This window comes from Ascidiella aspersa, chromosome 2 (assembly GCF_963924565.1).
Source record: "Ascidiella aspersa chromosome 2, kaAscAspe10.2, whole genome shotgun sequence".
Classification (NCBI taxonomy): domain Eukaryota; kingdom Metazoa; phylum Chordata; class Ascidiacea; order Phlebobranchia; family Ascidiidae; genus Ascidiella; species Ascidiella aspersa.
In genome coordinates this window covers 2,289,798-2,309,589 of record NC_139448.1, presented here as the reverse complement: position 1 = coordinate 2,309,589, position 19,792 = coordinate 2,289,798, and the positions used below count along the sequence as shown (strand labels likewise).

Below are 19,792 nucleotides of genomic sequence, written 5' to 3'. Positions count from 1 at the left end.
TAATATTAAACCTTTACGTCGGGGTTTCTTAACCAGAGGTGCGAGAACTATTTCAAGGAAGGGCGGGGGGTGCTGACTCAGACCCATAAAATGCATTACTGTATTGATTTTGTTGCTCTGAAAAATGTAGAACTAACTCACATTTTCGTATTGTTTACTGTGTTATCAGTTACTTTAGTTTGTTATTAAAGCAATTCTAGAAGGGGTGCAAGAATTGGTTGGTGATTTAAAAGGTGTGCGATATTCGAAACAAAATGTCCGCAAACCGTAAATTGTAAAGGTAAAAGAGGACATTGTGGAAGATTTTCCAACCACGTATTATGTCTGGATGAGTTATGTCAAACCTCTAAGTCAGGGTATTTAACCAGGGGTGCCCCCAAGGGATACGAAGACTGTGCCAAGGGGGTGTGGGGATTCTGAATCAGACACATAAAATGTATTACTGTAATTTATTTCATTGCTAAGTTAAATGTAAAACCAACACACATTTTGGTATTGTGTTATCAGTTACCTGTACGATGGTTTTGTTATTTAAGCAATTCTACAAGAGGGTGCAATAATTGGTTGGTGATTTGAAAGGTGTGGCAATGAAAAAGCGTAAGAACCACTGCATTAAGTAGATTGCTAAATATCCATCTTAATTTTACTCATGTAAACGCCCTAATCTGGTCCTGGATAGAAAAATATTCGGTAAGAATTGTAATATGATGATGACCAATGAACGTAAGGAAGTGATTTGAAAGTTTTTTTTTTAAAAACGAGGCTGCATCACAAAACAGTTATTGATCAAGGTTTATTGGCAACAGTAAGAAATAAGAGTATAGTACTAAGAGATGGCACAGCCAAAATTTCTTGCAACAAAATCAAGACCTTGAGTTATATGAAGGAATTAACGCACAAAGTAAGAAAAAAAAATGCAACAAACGATATTGTTCAACACTAGAAAGGAGGACTGCAATTCAATTAAATGTAACATTTAGGAAAAGTCGACATTATAGTGAAAATGTGACTTGGAAGGCAAAAAATCATTTTGGAACATCTTCTAAATCAGGCAAGAAAGCGCAATTAAGAACAAATTGCACGAAATAACACAACAAAACAAATGATTATGGAAGTTTGTTTTCGAATATTATCCTACGTTGTAAAATACTTTTCGCTCTCCCAGTAATACAAAGGTAAGGAATTAAACGAAGGTACGACTGACCTTTGAACTTCGGTCAAACAAAGCAACAATTAATGATTAAACCAGTCCAAAAAAGGTGACAATATTTACTTTTCAAAACGATTTCGTTCAGAATGGCGGAAGAATGACCATTTAATTTAAAAAACAAGTTGAAATCAACGATTTTTTACTTAATATGAATCAAGAAACATTTATAATATTTCAAAAAGGTGATTAGGACAAGACCATGCAAAGCAATACTGAATTGCAACATAAGGATCACGAAGTGCACAAAAAGAAAATATATAGTTGCTTCAATCACAATTTACACGCATTATTGCACTTTGAATATGTTTTGGCGACAAAAACTTGCTTCGGGCTCTGAGTCTGCGAGGGTGGATGAGCCGGGTGTTCGTCGGATGAGAGGCGCGTGCAAAACTTTTACACCTGTTGGGGAGCGGACTTCGTCTACCCGAATAACGAGGCGTTCTGTTGCTGGGGCTAAAACAAAACAGCAGATAAAAACCTTTTTGTTTTGAACTTTAGAACGGTGGTTCTCATTTGTGTCTTACAAATATTTTTCTGGACTTAACTTGTAATAGGAATTAAACCAAGTTTCACTGAAATTCGTACAATAAATTTGTTTTGTTTGTTGGAGAAATTGTATTGTTATAGTGAGCGCTTGCTAGTTCAGTAGCCGCATTCTAATGGATGGATGGCGACATCAACTTTCAATTGTAGCAGATGATAGTTAGTATTTTTAAATGATGGCAACAGATCGTTCAATAAATTTGTGCTTTTGGAAAGCCTAGAGGGCTATGTTAAGCTGAAAAGGCTGTTGCACAACTCACTAAACACTAAACAGCTATTTGTATCTTACCTGGTTTGCAAAGTTAAAGGGTTCAGCGGGTGCAGAGTTAAACATGGCGAAGGGGTCTGATGAGGCGTCAGCTGCACCATTAACGGCGCCAGTGGAACCAAAGGCGTCCTGGCCGGCAGACCGCGGCGCCGGAACCGGGGCGTCCATGTTGTTGTTTGCGTCATCAAGGGGAACTCCCCCCACAGATTTTCGCATGTAGCTCTCGAAGTTTGCCGACACGTTCTCGGCGGACCTCGGGGGTGGCTGGGGCGGTTTGGCCATCTGGAAGTTCTTGAACATGTCCTTTTTGTTGCCCGCCGGGGCCGACCCCATTCCAGGAATCAGGCTGGCGAAGGGATCGCTTGGTTTTTTCTCATCGGCGCCATCACTTCCATTTTGGCTCGCGTTCGTCGAAACCGGGGCCATGAGTTGGGCAGTTGGGGCCAGCGCGTCCCCGAATGGGTTCTGGGGGGCCCCCGTTTGGGCCACCACGGCCACAGGGGGCTGCATGGCTCCAGGGCGCGCCGGAACCGCGGGGCTTGGACCACTGGGGAAAGCCCCGTAAGCTGGTTGGGCGGCAGGCGCCTGGAACCCTTGGCCGAATGGGTTGGGGTTAGCGTACCCCGGTTGAACCCCCATAGCTGGTACCCCCTGGGGCTGGAAACCCTGCTGGTAACCCCCCATCTGGCCCCCCATTTGGGGCATTCCCCCGATTTGCATACCTGCCATCTGTTGTTGGTAAGCCGGCATCTGTGGCGGAGCGGCAGCTGGAATTCAATAAGTTTTTGGTAATGACCTTATGGCGTTAATAAAACCCTCGTTATTTTTAAACGTTAGAAACAACCATAAAGAAAAAATGAAAATAAATGTACTCATTGTATAAAAGTTACTTTTTTTAAAAACATTAGAGCTTTTTTTGAGCTTTTTTTTTACAGAAAACATTAGAGCTTTTTCTATATTTTTGGTAAAGGCAATATGCTCATACACTTTTAATATTAAAGGCTGCAAACGTTAGAACTAACCAGAAAGATTTAAACGATGAATTTACTAAAAAATTAAATAAATGTTCTGATTGCATTCTCGTCATTTTAGCAACTACTTTCGCTGTGGTAAAAAAAGTTACAGAAAAAGAGTAAAAAACGATGTTTTTAATTATTTAATTTTTTTTTACAGAAAAATATTTTCATATATTTTTTTAATGGCTTTATGCACATGAACTTATAACAATATTGGCTGTAAACATTAGAACAAACCTGAAAGATTTAAACGTTGACTTTACTAAAAAGGAGAAAAATGAGTTTCTGTTAGCATCACCGAGTTAAAATATGCCAAAAAACTTCCACTTATAACATTTTCGACTTTTAGGAACATATTTTGCTGTTGTAAAGTAATGTTACAATTTTTTTTAACTCTTTAAACTAGTTTTTTACACAAAAAATAACTTGAGCTAACAATATTTCTCAATAAAAGATGTTCTTCAAATGTGAATAATACCTGGAAAGCCTGCTAGAATCTGATCTTTAGTGAGTTTGGCTCCAGGGGTGGCAGCTGGTTGGACAGCTTGCATGTCAAAACCCGCAAGGTCGTCGCTGTACGATTTGTTGCGCGAAGATTGAGTCATTCCTTCGCTCTGTGGGGAATAATAGAGTTAGTTCTTTATTTTTTTCCCTTGGTGTTTTTAAACATACGTACAAGCGTTCGTTATCATTCACCCTGAAGAAGGCGATTTGAATAGGTTGCCGGAACGTTGGTTAACAATTGCAATTACCAGAGAAATTATTTTTTTGGTAGGTTGGTAGTGTGTTTTTATCTTTACGCAAACTATAAAGTTGCATTTAAACTTAGTAGGTTGCCAAAATATTCCCTAAAACTTACACAAATAGTCGATTAAGGCGTAAACAACCACTAAACAATTCGATAAAAGTAAACTATGCATAAAATCATTTGCTATTTGAAAACCATGCAACACAACTCGAAAATCAGCATGCGGAAAAATGCAATACAAACTGTGTTAAAGAAACTGTAACATGCAAAGTAATATGCATCAATACAACAACAAATCAAACGGAAGGTGGACCTGAAAAACAAAACAAACAGACAGTTAGAACAAAACCAGATTCTTGCACGAGAGAGCAATATGTGTTTAATCTACATCAGTGGTTCTCAACCTCTCTTGGCTGCGTACCACTTTGCAGGGGGTTCTAATACTTTTTTTACACATACCCACCCAAAAAAGTTCGTGTTGTAAGGTCAACATGAATATTTTAGCTGAGGTCGCAAATTGACAAAGTAAACTTAACAAAGCTGTTGTTCTCGGTCAAAAAATGTGAAACTCGAATGAGTCTCAATACATTCAGTCATTAAAACGTTTGTTCGTTACTCTTTTCTTTTCGATAATCCAACACTTGAAACACTAAAATTATAATTATACCCCTTAGAACTAGATCACGTACCCGAAAGCGGTCCTTGGACCCCGGTGCAAAAAACCCTGGGCCCTAAACAAAAAAAATGTTATGGACCAAGTCATAAATTGACGTCATAATGCAAGTAGACCTGGAGAAATTGTTTCCTGCCAAAATTATGCGTAACTGAAATAGAGACTAAATATATTCCGTTGAAAAAAACTTTTTTTAACTAAACTCCTTTCGTTTAATAAATTCATTTATTTTTAAGAAATATGCTAATAATTTAATTATAAATTCATGGACCCCCTAACAAAAGTTCACGAACCTCAAAGGATTTCATGGAGTCCAGTTTAAGATCCTTGACGAATGTAGTTTAACTGTTGCGTGCTTAATAGTATCCGATAATAATTTTGCTAAAGTCCTTGAAGATGTAGTATACCGCCACTGCGCAAGTTGTATTATCTCCTTGCAGCAGTTAACTGATCTACAATCTCAGGACCCGAGTTTTACTCCATATTTCACCTACAAGGTTGAGAACCACTGATTTACATTATCAGAGTGTGTGCGAGTGTGCGTGTATCAGAAAGTGTCAGTGTGTGTGCGTACGTGTGTCAGAAAGTGAGTGTGTGTGTCAGAAAGTGTGTGAGTGTGAGTGTGTGCGTGTATCAGAAAGTGTGAGTGTGAGTGTGTGCGTGTATCAGAAAGTGTGTGAGTGTTTGTGTGTGCGGTTACCGTGCTACTACTGTTCCCAGCCAAATAACCATCTAGATCAGAGAGCGTAGAAGCGTAACTGAAGGCCACAGAGCTGCTAGAATCGTTATCTTGTTCGTTTTTCAGCAGCGTAAACGCACAGAAGGGTTTTCTCTTTTTATTGCGGTTCGTGTTTTGCGGAGGTGGTTTAAGTTTTGGGAAGTTACGTTCCAGGTTCCGTGTGTTCTGGATGGAAATTTGAAATAGAATAAATTGATTATAAAAAGGTTAACCAGTAACCTAAATACAGACAAAAACACACTAAATGTCGAAGCATAATGAATGGAGGTTGAAATGTGTCGTAGAATGAATATCAAAGCCCATACAGAAGTAGTGAGCGTTTTGTGAAAATTGCGTTTGTTATATTAATAGCATTATGTTAAATTAAACAAATGTTTTGAATTAAATTGAGTCGGGAAACTTAAAATAAATTGTTAATGCACCAAATAAATTTTGTCAAAGGGCTTTTATTTTCCAGTTATAAATATAAATAAAGAAAACATAATGCAAAATTTCCTGTTGACTTGCAGAAATGCATTTAGAATAACGAGTGAACGTCTATGGCTCACGGAATTCCGAGCTTTATTTTTGTAGCTGTAAATCTTGTTCCAATAAACAGCAATAACGACTGGAATAAAGCAGCAGGTAACCAGAAGAAACCACTGTATGTAAAACTCAAAGTTTAGTTAAAAAAGAAAGAGTTTAAGTAATATCAAAACAAAAACATGCAAAATGCATCTAGTCAGGCAACAAAACAGTCATCTACCGAACAGAAATTCTGCAAAATGCAACGAGGTTATTTCTTTCCAAAGCAACATGTATAAGTTTCCATGCAAAATGCACCTGAATACATTGAAACTTAGTCTAAAGCAACTCATGCCAACCGAAGTAACATGCCTAACATCTTAACCTTTCCAGGGTCACTTTGAGATGATGAGTCAGCATTTTCTGGCGCAGTAGCAAATGATGACTCATCAGTTCCCGATGTAGGGGGTTCCCGGTGTTTTGACGAATCAAAGAAATCGAACCCCAATGACCCCGACGATGACACTGCACTTTTCGAAGGCGGGGTTTCAAACGATGAGTCAGCGTTTTCGAACGAGGCAAAGTTTTGAAACGGTGACTCATCAGAACGAGAAGGAGATATTTCATCCTCAACAACAGAATCCCTTTGTTCGGGAAACGGTTGCCATGGCAATGATCCAGGATTTCTGGTCGGGATCGGAGGTACAATGGCGCCATCTAACGGTGGAAGTTCAGGAGGATCGCAACTTGGAGGTTGGGAGAAAATATCTACACTTTTATCCTCATCTTGCTTCGGAAGATCTTCCTTAATAGCATATTCTTCTCCTTCTGTTGGTATCACAGGAAGAGGAGGTGGAGGGATGGAAGGAGGAAGACTCTCCTCCTCATTTGGGATCGATCTCCGTTTCGGGAGGCGAGGGGGAAGTGGTGGAGGGGCTTCATCGAGAGGAGGGAGCCGGAAGTCCTCCGATAAATCCTCGAATGAAGAAGTTGGAACGGAATCGACGTTCTGAGGAAAGTTGAACTCCCATTGTTGGTGGAAGTCGGTTTGGACTTTTTCTTCCTTTTTATTGTCGCTTGCGATCTCCGCTTCTTTGTTCAATTTACTCGGCCCGTCGATTGAATCTTCGTTCCATTTAAAAAAGTCCTCGTTTTTTACGGGTGAAGGAGTTTTATCTTTGAGTAAGTTGCCGAAAACTTTGCTCACGTCGGCGAACGGATCATCCAGCGGATCTTCGACCGTCATTTCACCGAAAGGGTCGCAATTGTCGAAGACCGTCGATGAGATTACATCGATTGTTTCAGGAGTAACCTGGTTTGTATTTGTTCTCACATCTGTGTCTTTATTAACAGCTGTAGGACTAATACTCGTGGTTGGCATAAACGCGTCATTGAAGAGGTTGCTACTGGAGGTTTCATTGGTCGACGACGGAGTTGGCCACGCTTCTTCGTTCGCTTCTACAAGCGTCGACGGAAGTCTTGAAGTCTCCGATTGTGCAAATTGTGAGGAAGGAGCGTCGTCAAAGCAAGCCCACGTCAAACTTTGAGGCTTCGATGGCGCTTCTGTTGTCGTTAGACTCGTTGTTGAATGAACTGAATCGAGCGAAGTGGTTGAGCTGTGCTTTCGTTCATGGATAACGTCCTCCAGAGAAGCTTCACTCCGCATCTTCTTAAACATCGGAGGATTCTTCGAGTCTTTGTGCGTGACTCGCATCGACAAACTTGACTGCGCTCGGGGTCGCGACCTCGCTATCGAAGCAGGAGGCGGAATTCTCTCACTGGAGTTTGCTCGTAATTCTCCTCGCGACGACGATAAATCCACCGTTGAACAGTTCGAAGCGGAAGAATAGGCGCGGGAGAGCTTGTTGCTAGGCAACCGGTCGCTGCTCGTCGTTGAGGAGCTGCTGGAAGTCCGCTGGAGCCGAGCGGAACCGGTCGGAGAGGAAACGTGGTCCGTGGAAGATGCTTTCTGCATTGGAGACCTTGAGGAGTTTGGAAGAACGCTCGTCGATAAGCTCGGCTGGATTTGTTTGTTCTTGTTTCGCGACTTGCTTTTGTCGGACTTTGAAGAAAAAAGGTTGCTGATCGACAGCGATTTGCGAGGAGTCGACGCTTTGCTGTTTGTGCTCGAGAGCGATGACAATGAGCCATTGTTGTTTGTTGCATTGTCTGTCTGCTCGTCATCGGCGGGGGATTGTGACGCAATTCCTGTTGCCATCATGACTTCTTCGAAAAACGAGTTGTCCATGGGTTTCGTTGTAGCTTCAACGCCATGTGTCGCTAAAACCGGGGAATTGTTTTTCTCGCTCGAAATTTCTTCAGTACTTTTTTCTTCCGTCACGGCCGCAGCTTTTTCCAAACTTTTATTCGATTTGTTCGAGTTGACCCGCGAAATTTTTCCGAACGGAGGTTTAGTAGCAACACCGTTTTCTGCGCTCTTCGGATTGGTTCGCTTCTTTCGATCGGAGCGAAACGCGGGCCAGGGGTGCGATGTGGACCGACCGTGCCATGAAACAACAGACTTTCCGCTGTTTGTGCGACGGAAATCGCCCGGTGAAGTTCGAGTGTCAATTTTGTCGAAAGTTCCCGAAGAACTCGCGAGGCTAAAGTCGCTGCTCAGACTCGAAATGTCGCTCAGGTTCTGGTTTATAAATTGCGCGATAAATTACAAGAAAAGTCGCAAAACCAGGATATTGAAGAATAAATTAAAAACCTAATGTTTAAAAATGAAAAAAAAATATTTGGTAATTTTCCAAAAAGTAAAAGTGTCATTTTTCTTTTAAAAGTAAAGTTGTGTCATTTTTTAACATTTAGGCGGTGTTGAAAAATCTATTTTGAAAACAAATTCCTGGTTTTACTTTTAAATGAATTTCATGGATCGAAAAAACGAAGGTGAAAAATTATCATTTTTCAATATATATAAAAATTGAAAGAAAACCCAACAATAATTAATATTTAATTTTTTAACAAAATTAATAAGCAAGAATAATGAAATATCATGTAACAAAACAAAATTGAAATTATTTTGAACAATTGCTTTAAAAGTAGACAATAAACCTACCTATGATATTGATTTTTTTGGTTTAAACAATGATTACAATTCGATTTCCAGTTTTGCAAGAATAGGAATGAGGTATCATTTCAAAAATTACTTTTGTTAAAAGAATAATTTTTAAACAATAATTTTTTTTAGCCCCTCAAAAAAATTTTTTTGAACAATTAAAAGCAAAGATAATCAGATATTGTTGTTTTTTACTTACTGCAATGCCGAACATATCTGAAGAAGTTGGTGAACCTGGGGTGTCTGGGGATGTTGGGGTGTCCTCTGGCCACGGGTTGAAAGCATCCAGCTCATTCAACTGAAATATAATATGTTTATTGTAGAAATTGTTTGAAATCTTTTTATTTCCATAGGCCAGTGTAGCTGTGTCCAATAATATCGAATTGGAGCTAAAATATACAGAGTGGGCCAAAAGTAGGCTTACAGATATAAAAAGTAGGGTTTGGGTCTTCTCACACACCATTGATGTCAGGTCAGGTGAGCGTGGTGGCCATTCAATGCTACTTAAAAAAGTTTAATAACTGTAAGCCTACTTTTGGCCCACTCTGTATAAGGTGGCATCACTAATATTTTAGACATGTTTTGTAATTCAATGCAGCTATTTCTATTTTGAAAGGTAATTTTATTGAACAACATAGGTTAATAACAGGAGGTAATAAAATAAATTTCATTTTTTATTATGCAAATTTTGGATTATTAACCTAAAAAAGGAACTTTAAATGTTTGAATTTAATCTATGCTGTTTGCTTAAGCACAGTAATGATGTTGTTTGGTATCAGATAGCGCAATATCTGGTATTGAACAAAATGCCAAGTATCGAACATCCATTTTTGAAATAAGACCTAGCACTTTTATTAGACAGTTTTAAGGAATGAAGACAAAAAATCAGAGAGAGGTACAATTAGCACCATATCACAATTCTAGTTAGCTATTTATGCATTTGGTAGATGATTTGCAAAAATTTCTGAAAGAAAAGTAAAAGACCTTCATTTAAGAACTGTTCAACAATGGTAGGCCCCATAAATTTGATGTAACAGGCTACATATAGTTTTATATTTTTTTTTTTAATTTTTAAATGTTTGGTTGACCAAAGTGATTGCTGTAAAGCATTTTATTTTAATCATTATCTCACCTGTAACTTTAAATAAAAAAAATTGTAATATATTATTAAATAATATTTCTCTTAAACATTATATCAAAAAGTGACTATCGTTTATTATTACTGTTTTGCAATTTGGAAAAATTAAATAAAAAACAAATAAACAACATCTAACTATACAAGTGCGCACCACATAGCACATACTACTTATTTTTCAATTAAATAAGGTGTACAATTAGTTTTGTTTATTTATGAATAGCATTTAAAAAAAGTTGTGGTAGCTGCTAATATTTACAAGCTTGTCAAACACTATTGGCCTCAGGGCAAGTTGTACAGTTGCTCTTACAATTCACACACAAGTGCATAAAAGTTTAACTAAATTGCCTTTTAAAGGACATATATATTTATTGCAACATTCTTACTACCACACAACACAAGGCAAGTGGGATATCTCCCTATGAAGTTAACAACAATACATCTGTAATATAAATCAAACACCATAGAAGCCTGGAAGGAAAACTCCTCTCATAACTAGCAACAAAAGGGCCTAGACTTAAAAACCGTTTGTGCAAAGTTTAGTATCTATTACAATGTCATTCCATGTTTATAGAGTTTTATCTATACAGTAGTTTGCTACACAATTTAGTCAGTAAAGAATAAAAACACTAAATGGGTGCTGTAACGCAGTAGAATATGCCTTAATTTGAAAGGCTGCAGCCTACAAATTTACTAACCAGAAATTTGCAATTGACATATATACATATTTTGTGTAAAACCAATGAAATTTGGCTCCTTTCTTTGATATGACAATAAAGCCACAGTCATTTAAAGGTGTTTAAATTTAATTTTACTTTTTTATTTTTTATTTTGTTTTTAAATAAACATACAAGATTTATGTTTTTTTAGTGGTGAGAGTTTGCATTTACAAGTCAGTAAATTTCTTGTGCTATATCAGGGCCAGTCTGGATGACCAAAATTGATATTTAGGTTGTATTGAGCTAGGATTGTGCTTACATAATTTCCGAATACTTAATGAGCAGGATTGCAAAAAAATTTCGGAATAGGTTAGCAATAGGCTCACGCAATTACAATCCTATTTATTATACACAGATATTTAATAGTACAGCAATAAAAAAACAGCAATTTAATAAAATTATTGCGGAACATCTGACTATCTTTCACACTGGGTGAAAACCACTGCTTTACCTCACAATGTAAATTATATTTACCCCTTGCATATCCTGCAGCTGCTGTTCCATCGCTAGCAAGTTGCTTTCTTGTTGTTGTGCCTGCGGAGCCGGACGATTGTTCGGGACAGCGTATGTTTCCTCCTCATTAGGAGACTGCGCAAAAACATAAAAAGTTTTCAAAGATCAAAATTTGGTTTGCTAGACTTGTTTTGAATATAAATCCATTCAAAAGACAGATATAAATGCAATGGTCAACACAGTACGTAAGTTAAAAAAATTGTTTTACTACTACACTTAAGCTTCACATAAAATAAATTCCAAAACTTAAAAAAAAACTTTTAAAAACATAGTTATTTTTACATAAATTTTAATGCGCAAATTAATTTATTTTTTAAGAACTTGTGCCAACCCTGAATTTACAAGTGTATACCATCTGTTTATAAAAAGAGATAAAACACAAAATTATTTCTTAAAATTTTACAGAAATATATATTCCGCCTATAAGGTAATCGTCAGTTTTTCTATGCCCATAATAGCTTTTTAACTATAGTATTATTGGCCTTTTTACATGTTTGTGTTTTGTACAGAAACTGGGTTTATTGGCATAACTTTGTCCACTAAGGTTTTTGACATTTAGTGCTTGATTTTAACAAATTTCGTAAAAACAATAAAATCACACTTCTTGCCAATTAAAAAAAATTACACAGCAAAGAAATGTTTTGGACTGTTCCTTTTTGCAAACCCGACAAAGGACAATATAATGATAAAAAAAAATTGAAAAAAAAACCTCAGCTTTCTGTTTAGCTTCTTCCATTTCTTTTTTCTTCAAATCGTAAACAACTTGGAAAAGATCGCGAAGCGCCAGGACGAGATGTTCAGCGATCTTGGCCGTCTTTATCGCAAAGAAGCTGTGCTTGCCCTCACCGGCGCCGTAGATGTACCCGAAAGCCCGGCGGTCGGTCAAATCACGGGCAATAAATGATATTCGATGAACTGCGTGTTCGTGTTCAACATCCTGCCATAGAAATTAAACTGAATGCTCATTTTGGTTTTGCAGTTAAGAATAAAAAAGGGATCGTCGTAATACAACTTGGCGTCGTTTCTCTAAGCTTAATATTTGTAGGAATTTAACTTGTTCTTCAACCCATGGAAAAAATAAAAAAATCCAAACAAGCTTTTTTTTTAATAAAATCAAAATGAGCTTTTTTTGTTGGCGTGTCTAGTTATTTAATGTTTGTTAAAGATCCAAGTGAAGAAAAATCACTAGAAGAGAATTACAACAATTCTAAGATCAGGTACAGAACCAAGCACAGTCATCATACATATTGCTTTGGTGTTTGTTAAAACTCTGCATGTTTTTCTTATTCTAAAATAAAGACTAGTAGCCAATAAATAACATTTTTTGTAAACATTTAAGATTAATGTATTTCTTGGAATTTAGGATTAAAATGTAAAACTAACCAATGGAAAATGTATGAATGATGTTTGACAGAGTTCACTTTCTAAAGTTGTATAAACTTAATAAACATAAATATATTTTATTTTTTTAATTTAGACCAATGAATGGATTTCTTAATATTTTCGATTAATCTGTCAAACTTGTTAATAAATAAAGATATCTTACTGCTCTAAATTAAGAATAATGCCACTCTTGAAATTTCTGATAAGGTATCAAAGTTTCTAAAAGATGATTAACCCTTTGTTTCAAACAAACATTTTTAATGTTTGCGTATAAAGTAACCAAACACCAAATATTTACGTTTTTTTATATGATTAATAAACATCAACAGAATTGTTGATTAGTGTATTAAAGTGGCCAATATCTAATATTAATGATGATATCTCACTGTCTTGGTGATATCCCTACATTAAAAGCTATTTAAACCATACAACTGCATCCTAAATCATTTAAGATAAGGGATTAATGAAATTATGCAAATAAGACTAAATTCTATTGGGAGTTAATATTAGAATCAGATTGCACTGACAGGCAATTTCAAAGCAGTTTAAATCCTAAATAAGCTCAAAGCTTATTGGAATGCAGACCGCTATAGCTTAATCTTTCCTGTACAACAAACTAAATTCAAATGAATGAAGTATTCTACTTCAGTATCATATAACCTATATATATTGATTTTGAATTATTCTAAGCAGATTATATGGGTACTTAAAGATTTCAAACTCATTTTACTAGACAGATTAATCAAGTATACACTAACACTCACAAGATTAAAATATAAAGCTATGAAAAACACCCCATACGTACATTGGTAATAGGGTTTTAATTTAATTTTCAAGGTGGTTATTAGTAACATAATTTTGCAATCTAAACTATGCACAAGGCAGCAGAAATTCTTTGCATGTTTCGAACATAAGCACTATGAATAAATCATGATTCAGACCTCAAGGCCATCAGCTGTCGCCAAATTAAAATACATCAACACAAGATGATGCACACTAGCTTGCAACCTATGATGCATAAAGGTAAATTAAAATAACAACACCTTAATGTAAAAAATAAGCAAATTGTAAGTACAACAAAATCGCTGGCACTGTTGGCAATATTACAAAAAACATATAAGTCTGACATAGTTAGTTAAGACACTTCTTGCATCTTTGTATACATTTTTTTGTGTTGAATAATCGTTTGTTTACATTTTTGTGTAATGTTGTACTTACATATGAGCAGGTAAGTTTAACAATTCACAGCTAAGGAAGATGTCTCTGGCAATGTTTTCATTGTAGCATAAAAGTAACAGTTAACAGAGTAACACTCAAAAATTCATTTCAATGTAAACAAAACACATTTCTTTCCATGAAATACTAACATTTTATTAAAACAAATATTCAAATGACTGTAAGTGTTACGGACGTAAAATTAAGAAAAAACCTATTACAGCCGTAACAGTTACTAAAATAAAATATTGTGTTTTATCAGTTCATCGCAATACAGTAACAACTCATTAATTACTATTGTTTAAATAAACATTTCTAATGAGGAAAAAAAGGGCCAAAGAAAGATATACATACTAATATATACATAAACTTACCCCGTTTGTTAGATTGATAATGCGCAGTCCTTTCAAGGAAACATTGATGATAATTTTCTGTTTATGTTGGCCCGATGCCAGAACAGCAGCCTAAAAATTAATACAAGCAATTTAACACAGCACCACGACAACAAATGTTTTGGTTGCTCAACAACAATTTAACAGAATAACCTAAGTTTTATGTTTTCGTCGCACTTAAACTTGAAACTAAGTAAGTCAGAGAGCTAAAATTGCCCGAAAAACTTTTTTTTTTGATCAAAACAGAGGTGAATTTTAGCCGGAACAACTATTGAAAAAATTACAGTTTAGCCACTTGGCGAGTTGTGGGTAGGGATGTTCAAAGTAGAATCACTATTTATTGGATTCGATATTCTACTTTGAACATCCCTTGTTGTGGGTTGTTATTTTAGATTACTTTAAATTGATTATGAGTTTTGTAAATACAGCTTATAAAATAGGATTTTAGTTATCAATGTCACACATTATTGTGAGCCATTTTTATTATTCTACTCTAATAAAGATGATCAATACTATTTTAATAGCTAAGTTTATTATGTGTTGTGGTGGTAAACAACAAATACATTTTTGCAAGTGTTGAGCTTACACTAAAACAAGTGAACAGTTTAACACAGATTAAAGCGTAACAAAAATACACATATAAAATGTAAACTTGATAAAATAAATCTCTAAGTAAAAAAAGGTTGAATATATTGTTATCCGTTCAAAATTTGGCGTTAAAATTCATCATAGAGCTACATTACAGAAAGACCAACCTTTAGTTTAAGAATCGAGTCTTGGCACATTTTGTCGCCCCTGGACTCTGGAACATCGTCGATTCCGATAAGTTTTGCTTTGAAACTAGTTCCACTTCCTCTAAAGCGAGCTGTCGAATCCTTGATTTCTTCTGGAAGGTGGGAAATAAGTTGTTTAAATAACTGCCTTTAAATTGTTGAAATGTTATGAAGACAGGAATATTATACAAAGTGATGTAATAAATTACATCATATGCAATTAATAATACATGCATTGGGAGATCTTGTAATGACAATAAGAAATTTGTCAAACATTAGAAATAGTGATAGAGTTGTTGTTTTTTTATTATATTCCATAAATATGAATTTATTTAGCATCATCTTTAAGCGGAATTTTTAAATATTTTTTTAAAACAACCCAAGTAGGAAGCAGTGTTTGTTTTAATGCAACTATTTATTGGTGGTCACTAATCAGTAAATGATGAATTGTCCACACATCATTAGGATACAAAAAACAACATTACTTAAACCTAGTCCCAAAAATAAAACAAACTCCGCAATTTTAAGATAATCTTCTGCTTTAAATATATGAAGAAAAACAAACGGTTTCTTTGCTTCCACCTTGTGGTTTAACAGGTGTGGTCAGAGTCGAACCCGTCCCGTTTGTCGTTTGTTCCGATCCTTGCGATTGATTTGTGTCGAGCTCCATTATAATTTGAAAGTTAAAGAATAAAAAAATACAACAAAAAATTAAACATGGACTGGCTAAAGATGGAAATAAAAGTTGCAATTAAATTACTGTAAATATATTTGGGATTAAAATTAATAACGGATGATAGATTTTTTTCAATTTAATTAGTTTATTAGTTTAGCTGTGCTAAGGTTGTTATATTAAAGGCCTGACTGATATTTTATTAATGACACGAATAGTAATTTTGTAGGATGTTTTTGTACTTATAAACCTGGCTGTTTAAAAAAACTGTTATTCCTAAAAACAAACAAACAAAAAGTATTATTTTTTGTGTAAAAAAAGTAAAACAATTAGTTGGAAACAGCACAAAAATAAGAAACAACAAAAGTATTTTCATCAGGAAAAGGCAGGCATTTTGTTGGTTCATAAACAGCTTTAGGAAATGCATGACCACGGATTTGAGGCCAAACATAGTAAATGTCACTTCAAGAAACACTAAATCAATTATCCAAAACTTCTGACATGTCATGATTGAATGAAGTTATGGCGCTGCGTTGGGGAAAAAGGCGTCATTAGTTTTTTTTTGGGCATGTAGGAATAACTTTCAACTGGTTGAGCCAATAACATAAGTCTGCCTCTTATATATGTATATCTTGATGGGATGAACTTGCATTTAAATTACAACAACCTAATATTCAGGGCTATAAACAACCTAAAATAGTTACAAAACAAATAATTTTGAACTTTCGAATAAAACAAGCATTTTTTAGCATAATGTCTGGAGCTGGTAGTTAAATATTCAAGCCTATATATATTCAAGTAGGTAACATTTTGTAAACATGTTAAAAATGAAAAAAAGAATAATTTAATACGTTCACAAAATGCTACCTACTTCTGCATAAGCTTTGATGTTCTTTCTATTTCTAATTAACACCCAGCCATTATTTTTAAGATGTATTTTAAACGTTTACAAAGTCCGAATAATATTATGTATGAGATTTCATTCTACATCTAAGACACACCCTAATCTATTAATTAAACAGCAATCCTCAAACGTGAGATATTAAACTACATAAAGACTTGTCAAATGGACCAGAAAAGCAACGGCTAATTGCAACGAGCCAACACAAAAGTTAAGCACAGGAGGTTGGTTATCGATTAATAGGAGACCTGAAATAACAGACTGTGTGGTAGCGGGACAGCAAACACACGCACAACGGTACCAGGCGCTGCAGGCTCTGGGCAGGTCCCACTAGCAACTAAACAAATATTGCCTAATCATCAAGCAGTGGAAACAATGAATAAAGCGAACTGCAAAGTAAAGAACAAACTCCAAATTGAACAAGTTTTTATCAACTCAGTGCTTGTGGTCTTATAACTTTTAAAAGACTACAAAAAATAAATTATGCTGATATGATACCAATCTTAAAACTTTTGAAATTAACTTATCAACCAACTTAGTTAACAATTTTTATTTAAACTAACAGATGACCGTAAATTCAATTCAACAAACACTACACATATGATAACACAATACAGCAATGTGTAATGTATATACAACAATTGGTGATATGATATTGTATTATTATGTTCCAGAAATGGCCACCATGTTTAAAATATTTATTTAAATCAACAAATAAACCTTGATTCAATTTTAGAAACATTAGATAACTAAATAAGGCATGTGTATGTAAAACCCAGTCATACAATATTTTCTTATATTGTTAAATAAATTGATTTATAAGTGAGTTTTTATTCACCTCCATTATTTAAAACATTTATATAGACACACATACTAACTTTTCAAAACTAAACGCTTAGATAAAAGGTCAGCATGTTTAAAAAGATTGCCTGTAAAACCTATGACAAGCTAATTCAGACGATTGGCAATGAACCAATGAACTAAGATGAATTGAGGACAACACAAAATTAAACTTAAAGCTTTTCAACACCTTATGATCAAAAGCAGAGTTCAAATTAGAGAACAGAGAAGGGTCAGCAATAAGTAACAAAATATCCATGGCATATCACTTTAAAAATGTTGCATTTGTAATAAGAAACTATAAGGAATTCACAAGCTTTACAAATAAATTTGGCTTTTATCGCAAATGTGCTTAACGTAAATGCAGGTTACACAAAATTGTGTTTGACATTTACAATTAGATATGTATTTTTTCAGTTCTTTAATACATAGATTCTGATTCAGATTCAATTTATTTTGTGGATCTTTTCAAACATTGAAAAACAAAATAACACAAGGACAGTGAAAGGACCGTTCGCTCATCGAGTCAAGCTGGACCTAATAGTACTCTGGTTTATTTAATTTAAAAGCTAAAAATGGTGTGTAACTAAAACTGCCTTTATCTGATGAAACACAATGAAATTATTTAACCAGCCTAAATTACTTGAAACACTAGTTGCAAGAATGTTACAAAATACATAAGAAATTGATAAGAACTTTAGATAAAGGCAGTTTTTTAACAAGCCATATAGTTGTCAAATCTAATTAAAAAAACAATAAAAAAAAGAATCATTCATTTGATCAAAAAACTAAAAAGAGTCAAATATAATTGTTACATACAAATCACTATCCATATGACTTACAACAGAGTAAAGTTGCGTTGTTTGTCTGCTATTTTAGGCGGCTTGCCTTTGTATGTCTCAATAATATTGTCAAATAATGTAGAGTAATGGGTAAACTTAAATATTAACGCCATTACCAAAAAGCTACAAATAGTAGGGTATTTGTATTTAGTACCAACACCTGCTTTAAAATGTCAAGTAACTAGTTCAATAAAATTTCTGAACATTTCTTAATTATCTCCATCTTTAAAAAGGAGAATTTTGCACAGTAAGGACAGATGCTGAAGGTTAAGGCATGGGCCTTTATGCTTTTCACAGCACTTCCTTTAGAGAACTCAGGTGTGCGGCACCAAATTTTCAGGAGAGTCATGTTTTTGCACATCTGCAGAATCCTTTCACTATTAAAAAATTATTTGTATAATTTAGTAATAAGGTGTACATATACTAATGGCTTTAAAATATTTAACAACATTACTATTTTATTTGTAAACAAGAGCAAATTTTAAACTTGCCTAAGGTAAATGTAATTTTCTAAAACTACAACAAATCAAAGAGTTGAGCTAATTATACCAGTTAATAAATTGTACAATATGCATTGCAAGCTTCCAACAAAGATATATAGTTTTAAAATCACAACAAAGGGAAAGAACATTAAAACAAACACCAAAAATATATAGCGAACTATTTCCCTATTTAAAATGTATTTTTACATAATTTAATAAATACGAATTACTTCATTCCCGATTTTTGCAGGGTTTTTGGGCCTGAATTTGACACATGTTACTTATACTTTTAAGCGAATAAAATACTAACAAACAAGGTATCAACATACCTAACCGGCGCTGGTCTAGAATCCTACCACAATTATTAAATCAACGCACAATATTTGGGTTAGGCTGCGGGTTAATGTTTGGGTGAGGGTGGGTCAATTACTATTATATTAATTATCGAATAATAATACTTGACCCACCCCAACGCGAAACGCTAACCCGCACCCTAACCCAAATAATGTGCAGGATTCTAGACCAGCGCCATACAACCTTATACCAGCGCCCTATACAATTGTGTATTTACTAGTAACATGAATTTCGCAAAAATAATACTACAAATGTGTTGTAATAGCATAAAAAGTTTATTTTATACCTAATATGTTGATAACAGTGTGTTAAAGTTAACTAAACGGCCACAAAACGACTTTTAACACCAGTTATCGTAAGTAACACTCACATTCCAACACATTCACACTCACAATGCTGATAGTGCTGACCTCTTTGCATTCTGCGTCATAATTTGGAGTTTGGTCAAGTTACGACCATTTCACGCATGAGCAGTTGCTTCGCGGTCGCTCAAGCAAAGAATGTTCGTATGTAGGACATACTTTGTTCAGCATAGAAACCGTCAAAATAAACTGATTTTTTTGTCGTCTGCCTCAACCAAAGAGATTATAACCTCAACAGTATATATACAGTAACATACTTAATAAATGCCTTCTCGCTATGTTAAAAATGAATGGAGTTATTGAAACATTCACAAAATGCTACCTACTTTTATATTGGTTTTGCTACTTCACTAAGTCTAAAAATCAGATTATTTTTCAAATTATTTTTAACTTTACCTAAATATAGGGCCAAAATAGTGGTTGTCAAACTTTAATAGTAACTTATG

The 19,792-nt window shown here is 34.9% G+C and overlaps 1 protein-coding gene across 1 annotated transcript; it reads right to left on the bottom strand.

The window, feature by feature from the left end:
* Positions 1–804: 804 nt before the first annotated feature.
* Positions 805–16,001, bottom strand: LOC146163114 (uncharacterized). Its single transcript, XM_083381196.1, has 10 exons — positions 15,475–16,001; positions 14,875–15,005; positions 14,102–14,191; positions 11,839–12,066; positions 11,091–11,204; positions 8,962–9,060; positions 6,087–8,342; positions 3,516–3,651; positions 2,043–2,788; positions 805–1,663 (listed from the first exon to the last, which is right to left on the bottom strand). The coding sequence occupies exons 1-10, from the start codon at positions 15,560–15,562 to the stop codon at positions 1,631–1,633; spliced, it is 3,921 nt and encodes a 1,306-aa protein (XP_083237322.1). The 5' UTR covers positions 15,563–16,001; the 3' UTR covers positions 805–1,630.
* Positions 16,002–19,792: the final 3,791 nt, after the last annotated feature.

Bases quoted from the DNA above. Each gene is read 5' to 3' on its own strand.
- LOC146163114 (XM_083381196.1), bottom strand. From the start codon at position 15,562: ATGGAGCTCGACACAAATCAATCGCAAGGATCGGAACAAACGACAAAC. The intron at 8,343-8,961 runs GTAAGTAAAAAA...TTTATAAACCAG, and splicing joins CAGATATGTTCGGCATTGCA to AACCTGAGCGACATTTCGAG. The intron at 1,664-2,042 runs GTAAGATACAAA...GTTTTGTTTTAG, and splicing joins CCTTTAACTTTGCAAACCAG to CCCCAGCAACAGAACGCCTC.